Below are 12,849 nucleotides of genomic sequence, written 5' to 3'. Positions count from 1 at the left end.
ACATCCGCGAGGCATCCGCGCATAGCGGGGGTGCATAGGGTTGCATATAGGCCCACCGGGCACGCAGCTGGGCTGTATTATCATTTCTTCCTGGTTTCCAGACACGTCAGCCAATCAACCTAAGTTGTATCAAGTCAAGTCGAGCCAAATAAAAAAAAAAACAAAAAAAAAACAGTTGATTGGAAAGAAATATCAAATCAAAACTTATATACTCGTATATATACATAAAACAATCTATAATCTTCTTACTTCTTATAAGAATTTCAACGTTTTATTTTAACTTCTTTTCTTGATTGAACCATGTAAAATGACATCATTCAAGCAAGCAGCATTCTTTGTTTCGCAAAATAATCTCATTTCAAGATTTCCACGTTGAAGCTAAAGATATATTTTAAAATCAAGAATATTCTTTTTTTCTGTGTATTTCGACGCGGCGGGCATTCCTTTTACTTACTGGCTATCGTCGGAATCTTATTCAGATTGCTTGCGCAATCGCTGCTTTAAACAGAGAAAGAAATTTGTCAGTAATAATCAATAAATCTCGATCTGGATTTTCATTGTAATCTGATAATTGACGCTTTACCAGGTATTCATCTCGTTAGTGTAACCTTATATTCGTGCAACTTGAATTACTTAGATCCGCAAGATCATTTAATTGCTTGTAATTAGAATTTTATTGGGGTGATTATCTGGGACGATCGATATTACTTTTATAATCAATTCTCTTCCTGTATCTTCATATATATGTATATATATATATATCTAGGAAAAGAAAATGATTTCTTAAATTCCCCACTAAATTGGATGGGTCCACTCCAAGTGATGCGGTAATCGATCGGTCGGTAAACTGAAAAAAATCCAACGCGACGCTCTATAACGCAACCCTCAAGTGTGTGTGGACGCGTGAATATAGATTCTCTTTTTACGAGAGACCGGGGAAAGGAATTGATATTCAAGGCGGGTGGATGCGCTCGCATCTCCACGGAAGGCGCCTTACGCGAGTATATACCTGTGCACGTCGAGTATATATACGTATACATGTTGAGAATATTCTAATTTAATATCACAAGCCCGCCTCGCCCGTCGAAGCTTCAAGTGCCAATCGAGATTTCCTTACAACTCGCGAACGTTTCACATTCTATTAACTTTTCGTCGATTTCCTCTTCGCGCATACCTCTTATCCCCCATCCCCTTCCTTACATTTTCTTTATTAATATCTTATAGCAGATAAATATCGAGCGTTCGCATCGATATTTTTCAGCCGCCGTTATTGACGTATCGCGATATTCGTCATAAGAGTTGCGTAACGGACACGATTTTGTCATTAAGCGAGGCTAGGCGAGACGCTCAAATTCTCATTCAGGAACATAATACCCAATAAATAATTTAATTTACACCAGTTGAATGCCCGGCAGTTTCAAAGCCGATATATTAATCGGATTAGCGAAAATTGACGAAGCAACGCGGACAGATTGATTTCTACCGGTAATTGCTTTCACATCGCCACGTAATTAATATACGTACCTATAAGTCCGCAGCGCGCGCAGCTCGATGAATAGACGTACGCGAACAAATCGGCAGGAATGTCCGGAAAATTTTAAATACAAAGCTAAATAACGCGTTTTCGACAAATAATGATGAAAATATTATCGATAATTTTCCGTTATTACGGTTGATATCGATCGGGTTTTACACACACGCTACGCATGTGAGAGGATCGATAAACATCTATACATATTACCTAATGAGGCTTTTATTGCACGCGTGTCGTACGGGGTTTGTTGCGCAACAGTTTCCTCTCTTGCGGAGGAGGACGTGTCTGCAGGTCGACCCGGATTTATAAAATCGCATGGAGATACACGGTTATTCTGCTGTTGATTTGATATTTCAGTTTAATACCTGAATGCATCGGTTTTGCCAGATCGGCGAAGGGAGGGGGAGATATCACAAGTGGACCGGAATATCAACAATTGTTTTCATCGGCGAATAGAAATATCTATCGTGCCCACATATGGATTTATTCAATAGACAAGGGATATTTAATAGAACGATCCAAGCCATTCCCGCTGCAAAGCCCGTTCTGCTCTTTGATTGTTGCCCCGAAACGTATATCGGTATAGATATGTGTTATAGATGTGGATCTCGCCGTGCGAAATAGAAAAATCGACCACTCGATCGGCTTTACTATCGCCGAAATTGCACGTGCGATTTCTTTTTTCTTTTTTTTTTTTTTTTTTAATAATCGATTATAGATTTATCAACTAGAAGAGAAAATATGAGCTCTCTTTCCGAAACAGATATCGGGGTCAGTTCAAATAATAATACCAAAATAAATTCGAAATAATAACACCGAAATAAATTCGAGCGGTGTAATAAAGTCGAAATATAATATCATATAACGCCGCGTTTCTCGACCCCTTTTCGCGAGCTCGGGCGTTTCGCGACGGGTGCAATTAGCAACGGGGGGAGGAGGAGGAACGAATCGATATACTCGTCGCGGGATAAGAAAAACCCCTTCGAAGAAATTTCATTGCAACCACGGCGGATAACGAATTCCGAAGCTCGTCACGCTTGTCACGGCGCCGGGCTACTTACTCGACTTGTATAATTATTCGATACCCGAACCGCCGCCGTTGTCGACGTGGCGGAAACTTAGCGATTCCACGGGGGACGCGCGTGTTGCAATGCCCCGGGTAAAATTTCTTGACGGTTCGAAGAGACGAGGACCCCCGCTGAATATCAATGTACGGAAGTCTGTCTCACCGGTCTCGCCGTCCGGAAGACCGACCAATCGATTTCCGCGCTAGGTTGTTTCGGGAACGACGCGCGACGTAGCAATATCCCCGCTAAAGTGATGGGATTCGGGGCGTCCCTGCACCCCCCCCCCCCAACGCGCGTTTATCCTTCTCGGATTCCTTTCAAATGTAACGCCATTACTATAGATACAATTTCGCGGAGTCATGCAGCGTAAGAGAACAATCGATACTGAAAACTCCCATTGAGCGCGAGATGGTCCATTTTCACGAAAGTAGATAAAATTTCTACAGTATTTTTAAATCACTACATCGTAGTTTTTTTTATTATTATAGTATTTGTTTGTGATTTCTTACTCTTACATATTCGCGTATTTAGAGAAAAAAGTAGCACTAACAACTAAAAAACTCAAGAGAAATAGTAGCATGCCAACTACTATTAATAAGTTGCGATAAGAAAAATGAATTAGTTACCTAAGGAGATATAGTAACGTTAACTAGAGACCTGAACCAAAAGAATATTTCAGTTTAGTTCCGGTTATGGTAATGGTTTAATAAAACATCAAATAAAACTGTTCCAGTTTCAGTTTCGGTTTCTCGACCAGTAAAGAAAAACCGTGAAAATTACGAATTTTTCGGTTACATAGTTATGCGCGCGAAGGGTGAGGAATTTAAAATGATTTTTTTTCTACATTTATTCTGTTATAAACTGTGTATGTGTATATATATGTAAGAAGAAAAATAAAAATGAAAAAATTCTATTATTTAATAGAATAACAAAAAATGTAGAAAAAATTAATTTATATGTTTGTATTAGAAGACAGAGAAAAAAATAATACTGAAGTATTCGAATTCTTGGTCGACGAAAAAACGTGGATATTTTTTCTCTTCAAAAGAACAGAAATAATGTAAATAGATAGAATACTTAAAGTAATAAACGTATAAATGAATTATATATAGAGTAAGAACCGAAAAACCATAAATTAAAAATAATTTTATTGGTTTGATTATGAGAGATTTCGGTGTTATAAACTTTTTAAAATTTGGTACTACTATTTACGGTTTCGATTCAACTAAAGAAAGAGTTATGGAAACCCTTTTCAGTTTCACTTCCAGTTTGTTCCGGGTCCCTATTGTTAACCATTTATAATAAATAGGATAGAATACGAATAGTGTACAAAAGAATGTAAAAACGTTTTATTAAAAATATATTATTAAATTATAAAAAAATATGTATTATGGCACAATGACTCATTTTGAAAGAATGTCTAAGCCGAAAGAGAATATTAATTGTCACAATCTATCGAAACTAACAATATATTATAGTTATTTCATTATTTCATTACTACTTAATAGTTACGTGCAACTATTACAAGTGAGATAATTATATCAACAAAGTTCGACTAACAATTTCAATATTCAATTCGTTAATAATAAGACAAATAAGAGCGGAACGCACATCTGAAATGTTCTAATATGAAAAGACAAAAGAATATAGTATCAATCATCAAGAAGAAACATTGAACTTAAATACTGATTATTTACCGATTGTAGGAAGACTTTCACATAACTGACATGTTTAGTTTATTTATTTTTATATCTATATTTACTTTTATTTATTGACTTGTTCTTATTTCTTAACGTGTTTTATTTATTGACCTTCTCACGATATTTATTATTCTTCATGATATTGCTGGGTACCCTTCACTCTTGTAAAAGCGATGTGTTTAGTCCACGCGCTGAAGTCAGGAGGAGAACATCGACTCCACAACTAATTCAAACATCAATGACTGTTGCGAGCTCAACTGTTTGGTAAGTGGTTACAAATCATTTTCACACATAATTTCTGGAGTAGCTAACTCTTTTTGTTTTTATAAAAAAAAGAAGCAGTTGATCCCGCGACATATCAATACTCTCACGTGATAAGCACCCTTGCACCTCAACCATCAGCTAATGGGATACGTCTCCTACTACTTTTGCGATTCTCATAACTGTTTCAAAGAACATAATCCATTGTATTAATTGTTTGCACTGAAGAGGATCTAAAAGATAGATCGAAACGTAAGTAATTTATATGTATTAAAAATTTTTTTATGTATTATATGTACTCTCTATAACAACGGCGTTCCGGTCTTTTTTGCCTTATTATTAACGAATTGTTTATTGTGAGAGCGTTTGTCTTATTTACGAATTTCAATATTGTTGCTGCAGCTACAAATACGCAACATTTGTTGTCACGATAGTTCTTAACACTTTTTACTTTTGTTTTTTCATTTTTCGTGATTTTATAAAATTAAATTTATAGAATTAAATTTCAGAATTGTCAAAAATTGTCAAAAATGTTACAGTAACCAGAATATTTCGTTTTCTCTGTACGCTTTTTTAAGAATCACATTAATCCAAATATCATGTGTAAAATAAATTGAAAGAGAAAAATATTAAAAAAGGAGATATGTGGGGAAAGACTAATTAATAAACCAAGGACAGAAAAAAACGAATCAATATGAATCAAACAAAAATGGTAGTGCAATGAGAAAAATCCATTAAAATATTAAAATAGATTTTTTATACAGAAAAATAAATTTCGATCTATTTGGATATTTTTATCTGAGTGCTACGTATAACGTAAGTGTACGTATTAAAAATTGTTGTTAACAAATATATTTTTGACAAACAAAATTCGAAAGACATTAGTAGTAAGTAAATGAAAATCTTATTAAATTAAATTATTTAATCATTCCAAAAATATACTAAAACGAGTTTGATTAAAATAAGAGTGAGAGAAAGAGATATTAAAATTATTAGAGTGATCTAAGCAACGTTGAGCAAAAAATTAAAAGCATAATGAGTAGATGTAGAATCACGAAATAAACAAATAAATCTTTCTTTCTCTACATATATACGTTTCACAGTATCGATATAAAGGTATTCCAAAGATAGTATTCCAAGGATAATTTATTAAGACACGTGAAATTAATTACAAACCGGTAATTTTGCTATAATGCAGTTGTCGATCCGATACATATAGACGAGCAACTGTACCGTCTATGATACAGCTGTGCGAGTTCATTACCTGTTTCGCGATTGTTAAACCACTTGTGTAATCTTCCGCACTTATCAGGCGATGAACAGAAGTATGTACGTCATTAAAGGAAGAAAAGAAGAGAACTCACGGTTAACGCAATGTCGCAAACAGCGCGCATCAGTTTCATGATACAACTCGCGCGAAAATATTTGTTCTACTAACAGCGCGTCCGCGTTAAAACAGAGACCGGCCCGCGCAAACAATGGCAGCACGGTATCAGATCGATGTTTTTTCCTCTAACGAAAACGTTGAATCAGTGCAAGCGGTGCATTTGCAGAGAAGTATGTAAAATTGCATTGCCGGGAGTAATCGCTCGTCACAATCGACACGGCGCGGCGCGACGCGACGGGCCAATAGCGGCACGGTCGTGCATATTGCAATAAAAATGCGAATGGAATTACAAAATCTCCGCCGTTTTCGATCACTTTTAATCTTCGGATGTTCCGGTATTTAAAAATGTAACCGTACATTTCCGGATTATTTCCAATCTGGACCGGTATTCCGCGGATGTATCTTAAGCTCCTATTTTTGTCAATATACACGAAGAAGTGAATGAATCCGATATGAAAGAATAATAGTATCAATATCTGGAAGTTGATCTGACGCTTGATTAATTAACGTCATTCAGTGGTGGATATTTCCTGTTCGAATTTGAAGAATCGAATCTGATTTAATTAATTATTAAAACTATTTATCGTGGGGGTATTTATTGTGGAAATTGATATGCCCGGCAAAAGTGAGAATGATATATTAACACCTGTGCAACTAAAATTTAATTATTGCGCGTTATTGTCGATTCGTGGAGAAGTTTATTCCATTAAAATGGTTTCGTCTCTTCAAAGTCGTTAATTATTTTATTCATTCTTGACGGAGATGAATATATATATAGGATCATATTGAGTGTGCAGAAGTTTATCGTATATATAATTTCTGCATTATGAAATGTCCATCAATGTAGCTTGAACAAATAGATCGACCAGCTCGCATGATTTGAATCTACGCTGTTGAAAAATGTTTCTAGTTTTGTTAAAAAAGGTCCTTGTCAAAATTTTTGTGTAAAATAATCAACACATACATGTGTAGAATTAACATATGCCTGCTATGTTAATTTAACTTAACAAATTTAAAATGTAAAATTATTAAACTATTTTAAAAAATATATTAAAGTAACACAATTTGAATGTATTTATTAGTGTTAAAATTTACAGAAAAAGAGTGTTGATTTTATCTTACAATCTTAACTTCAACATAAAAGTTAGGTTAATTGTACACATAATTGACCTCAAATTACGATTAGAATTACATTTCCTTTCTGTTGAAATATTTTAACATAGTATCGATGTTACCATTTAACACATCCATATTATGTTAAATTAACACAAAAGTTTGAGTAAACCGTTTGGGACATGTGATTTATGTTATATTTAACACAAATTTTCCAACAGTGTAAAGATTATCACGAGTTTTAAAATAATTTTTCAACCCCGCAGATTAAAAATTAATTTCTTTATCTCGAATAGAGCAGTGTCCGAATGGCATAATTAAAACTAATTGCAGAACAATTACAAAGTAATATTTTAAAATTATTTTATGTAATATTTATTAAATAAAAATAATCTTGAATTATTTTTATCACAAAAATATCTCTCTATTGAATATTTGAAGTATTGAATATTTTATTTCTGTGATTTGTGCAGAGATACTAATTTAATATTATTTTATATATTAATATATTAATTTCTTGCAGAATGTATTTTTTACAGATATAGGTTTTCCAAATGTATCCGAAATGTAGTAAAAAATGTATAGTTTGTCGTTTATACATATATTTTACACGGTTTGTATTGATTTCCCGATGTCGCATGACTTTTGTTTTTTCTATCTCGGCTTCGTGAACTGCGGAGTGCGGATATTGGCTTTGTTAGTTGACTCTGTTAATTAATGCTTAATTAACAGAAATCCGGGCAAGCACTCAAATCTGGCCTTTTCACTCAACTTTTTATCGTATTTTAAAAATCAATGACACGTGCTGCTCAAATTTCAGTGAAACAAAACTCGCTTTAAACAATCTGAAATTCGCATCAAAATAGAATTCTATTTATTAATTTACGCGTCGTGTAATACGTAATAATAATAAAATATTTGCAGAATTAGAATGCATACGCATATAAAACATATATTATTAAAATATGAATGCACGTACATCATCAAATATATAACAAGCGAACATTGTAAGCGAGTATGCCACAAGCGAACGGAAAGGACGGTTTTGCTGAAATATTTAAAAATTTAGCTAAATATAGATCTGAAAATAATTTTGTTGCATCATCAAAATAATTATAGTAGGTCTCTAAAGTATGCTGTAAAAAATTTTGACATTTTTAGCAATAAGTTTGAGTGTTCTACATAATTATTTTGATGATCCAACAAAATTGTTTTCAGATTGTTGCTAGTTAATTTTTTAGATAGGTACTTCAGCAAAATCGTTCTTTCCGTGCACGGACATCACGGATGAACATTGAGTATAATTTCTTAAAACTCAAGATTGTGATGTATTTGAACATATGCTCTATTTGAAAGATATGAAATCACTTGATAACCTATTCTTGGATATGTCTCTCGTTGTATCTGTGCTGCCACAAATCATACACTTTACACTTACCACAGTACTTGTTGTGTTATCTCGTTGAAAGTTAATTCCACGCATAGGAATGTAGAATCATTTCTGTTTTATAGCGCTCTCGTTGCGCTTTACTCCAGTGCTGTGAGATCGCCGGATCGCGCGAGGCGTTCGTTTTTGTGAGGATTTTGATTTAATTCCATCGAGATGGACTCCGACGCCAAGGAGAGAAAATACATAACGCCGAGGGGCTCGAGGACGTGGGAGTATCTGATCATGTTTAATTGTAAGAGTCGATTTTTAATTTTCGTGCGAAACAATCGTTTACTATCGTCGCTTCGACGATACACAGTAAAAAATAAAACGTAATTTTAACATTTTTTACATGTCGCAGAAAGTCCACTCTAAATTTTAAGTTAAAATGACTCATTCATCATGTGTTACTTGTTGACAAATTAGAAATGTTAATCAATTGACACTATACTTTACATTTATATTTGTTCTTTTGACTTTATTTTTCAATTCATTTTTTATATTAACACATGATATTAATTATTTTACAGATTTTACTTAAATTATGTGTAATAGAAACATTTAATTTTAGTAAATTTAATTATTTTGTATGTCAAAGTTTATGATTATTTGAGAATTTACGTTTAACTTTTGTTTATGTGTTAAAATAATTTGAAGACGTGTTGATTTTTTAAAGTAATTATGTTAAAAGAACTCAAAACAATATTTAATTTTTAAATAACATTGTATATATATATACAATGTTATTTAAAAATTAAATATTGTTTTGAGTTCTTTTAACACAATTACTTTATATATATATATATATATATATATATATATATATATATATATAAAGTTCAGTTATCACGTTGACATAAATGTAACACATAAAAATGTTAAAAAAAAAAAATAACTTAGCTATTGTATGTTAATTTTACAATGAAATAATAATTAAATCTTGGTGACACAAGAAAATTTTAACATATGGACCACTATGTACACTCGATTTTTTACTGTGTAATTCTCTATTGTTTCCGCTGATTATTACCGTTGTCGGCACCGATCTCCTCGCTCGAGCGACCGAATTACGCCACGATTACGTTGTGCAATTATGCGAAATCTAGGTTCAATTATGAGCTTATGCGTCGGAGCGATCATAGGCTGGGACTCGCCGAGCATTATACAGTTGATGGCATCGGACTCGCCGATCTCGGTTACCGTTTCCAACGTTTCCACCCTGGTGTCCATGGTCCCCGTCGGTCACATCCTGGGGCCGATAATCAACCAGCTCATAGTCGACAGGATAGGTCGAAAAAAGGCTATTCTGTTCAGCGGGATATCATCGGTAATCTGTTGGGGCTTGATCGTGATCGCCACGAATATCTGGGTGAGCAAAAGTATCTTCACGAATGCAGATCGTCTTGCGAAACATTAACAACTATTTCTTTTCTTCATTGTAAATTAATGCTGCGTGTAAAAAATCTATTCAGAGATTCATTTTACATCACAGAGAAAAGTACAATTATATTTTTTATGTCTAAATGTAATTTATTAATGAAAATTTCGTCGTTTTTGTAATATCATAATATATTCTCTTTTAATTTATTTCTTTGACATCGTAATATTCTCTTTTCCAATTTACGGAATATTAAATAGTAGAAGATTTTGGGCCATAGGGCCGGTATTGATGGGAGATCGGAGAAATTAGCGTAGTTGTAGGGTAGTCGTGGAGCAGTCGTGGGGTAGCAGCCTAAGTGCTAGACGTGTGAACGAAGGATCCCCGAGTTCGAATCCCGGTCGGCTCCGTTAATTTTTCCTGTCGCTTACAATTAAAAAAAAATTAACAGAACCTAACGGTATGTTAGTATAATACAATTTCCCTTTGCTACAGGTTCTCTACGTAGCCAGGTTCATGGGCGGCCTATGCTTAGGCCAATTCATGTGCGTATTGACGATGTACATAGGAGAAATTGCGTCGCCGAGCACGCGGGGCGCCGGAGGGGCCGCGAGCACGATCATGTTCAATCTCGGCATTCTCGTGATGTTCATCGTCGCGCCGTACCTGTCGATATCCACAACGGCGACCATCTGGCTGGCCGTGTCCGCCGGCTTCACGATCGCTTTCTGCTTCATGCCGGAGTCGCCGTACTACCTGGCCATGACGGGCAAAACGGACAAGGCGGAGATGGCAATGGAAAAGCTGCGCGGTAAGATGGACGTCTCGGAAGAATTGCAGGTGATCGCCGAGTCGATGTCCGACGAGAAGCAGCAGCGGAAGACCGGCGGTATAAGGAAGTTGTTAACCGCGCGCGCCAGTCGCCGTGCTTTTATCATCATCAATCTCATCACGATCACCCATCACGTCGGCGGGTTTTTCGTGCTGATCGCGTACGGTCAACTCCTCTTCAAATCCGCTCAGCTCCAGATGATTTCCAATCACACGGCGAATATCATGATCGGCGTGGTGCAGGTGGTCTCCGCGACCATCACCATCTTCCTGGTCGACAAGCTGGGTCGCAAACCGCTGATACTCTTCTCCGGCTTGATTGCCGCCGCGTCGAATCTCGCGATCGGCGTCTTCTTCTACGCGAAGGACTATCTGAACGCGGACGTGTCCGCGTACACGACGGCGTTGCTAATCGCGGCGATGCTGCTGGTGTTCGCCTTCAACTGCGGTCTGCTCCCTATGCAGATGATCATGATGTCGGAGATGTTCGCCACCGAGGTCAAAGCTCTCGCCACGTGCCTCCTGGCTACCACCAGCGGCTGCTTCGGCGTGATAGCGACGAAGACTTACATTCTCGTAGTCGACACGTGGAACTACGGCCACTCGGTGCCTTACCTAGCATTCTTCGTGATCGTGACGGTATGCACCGTTCTGATTCTTCGCCTCTCGCCCGAGACGAAAGGCAAGACTTTTGTGCAAATACAAAAGGAGCTGAACGATTGAAGCGATCGAAGGGACGAAGAATCGGCGCTTCCGATTCGACCCCGGTGCCATACCGGGAGGAGGGATCCTCTATTGGATACCGAAAGAGCATATTGCCTCTCGTAAATTGTGCGTCTTAAAGAAAGATAATTTCGTACCATAAGAAATCTCTCACCGAAAATCTCTATCGGGCCGCTCTTCGACGTTCGCTCTTAACGGAGGATCGACAGGAAGGAGGAAATTGAAAATCACGAGCGAAAAGTCGAAGGAGATGATCTTTCAAGATGCACGAGCGAACGAATTTTTGGGCAACCGCGTTGAGATTGCCCGTGACGTTGATGCCCATGATAGAAGTGATAGTTTATGCGGCAAGCTCGAGACTCGCCGGAAGTATAGACTGCACCGTATCGATTCGCCGATGCCACGATGACTGCCCGGGTCGTTTATATCTTGCAAGAGAAATAATATATGTGCAGATATAAAAACGATCGACATCGAATAGCCCGAAAAAGAAATAATCAAAATACATTTACATCGCGTAATTGTTCGAAACTAGTCTAAAATCATAATATTTCATATTTCAAAGAAAGTCCAATTTTACAACAAAATGTCTCTCGTATCATGTTACATTTTTGACAAATCGTCAGGTCAAAAAATATCGCCAGAAATCGAGTATTTGTAAAAAAGACATACCTAAATGTGGTGAAGTATTAAAAATTAAAAATTAAAAGCCAACGCATTGGGAGCGATAAGATTGAATGCCGGATTTATCCGTATCACTATGTGGATGACGATTAAATTTTACGTGAGTGATATTGAAGTAGGAATGACCGATACGATGTAAACATGTTTTAAACCAATCTAGTTAAAAATGTAATAAATTAGATTGCCCCATCAGTCCCTCCCGTATTTGTAACTTTTTTTATTATTAAATAATCCTCATCGCGCGGGAAATATGTGCTTTTTAATTAATCAATAATCGAGTGGTATCTATGGCAATTAATGAAGATGGACTTTTATAAACGACGGAGCGGGTTTCCATTCGGTTTAAATTGAATTGTTCTTCGCGGCGTCTGCTCGAGATAAAAAGTTTCGCCGTTAGTTCGGACGAAAATCAATCATTGCGGTTCTTTTCGCTATCGGCGTGACGAAAAAAAGAGCCCATTAGGTGTTTAATGTCTCTATACCGTAGGGCGGTCAGGGATAGAAGAATGGAACAGGAACAGGGAGCACGAGAGGAAAGAGAGCGGACGGAAATTGCACGGGAACAGGATCCCCTTCCGTGTGGAAAGGGTCGAAGGAAAGTTTCTCGCTCTCTCTTAATATCTGAGAATCACTATTCAGTCTTATAGAAATTGCTATTGGCAGAACCATTAGAGGCTGGAATTAGTTTCGCGATCCCGGATATATCTGGCGGCCGTGGCGCGTAACGGCCGCCACGGCTCAC

General features: G+C 36.6%; 1 protein-coding gene across 1 annotated transcript; it reads left to right on the top strand.

The window, feature by feature from the left end:
- Window positions 1–5,982: 5,982 nt before the first annotated feature.
- On the top strand, window positions 5,983–12,299 carry LOC112452046 (facilitated trehalose transporter Tret1-like). Its single transcript, XM_025012052.1, has 4 exons — window positions 5,983–6,119; window positions 8,575–8,744; window positions 9,598–9,860; window positions 10,365–12,299. The coding sequence occupies exons 2-4, from the start codon at window positions 8,666–8,668 to the stop codon at window positions 11,421–11,423; spliced, it is 1,401 nt and encodes a 466-aa protein (XP_024867820.1). The 5' UTR covers window positions 5,983–6,119; window positions 8,575–8,665; the 3' UTR covers window positions 11,424–12,299.
- The last annotated feature ends 550 nt before the right edge of the window (window positions 12,300–12,849 follow it).

The sequence above is a fragment of the Temnothorax curvispinosus genome, unplaced genomic scaffold, assembly GCF_003070985.1.
Source record: "Temnothorax curvispinosus isolate PA1 unplaced genomic scaffold, ASM307098v1 QBEX01002901.1, whole genome shotgun sequence".
NCBI classification, from domain to species: Eukaryota; Metazoa; Arthropoda; class Insecta; order Hymenoptera; family Formicidae; genus Temnothorax; species Temnothorax curvispinosus.
The sequence above is the reverse complement of the archived record's forward strand: the minus strand, read 5'-3'. Positions and strand labels throughout refer to the sequence as shown.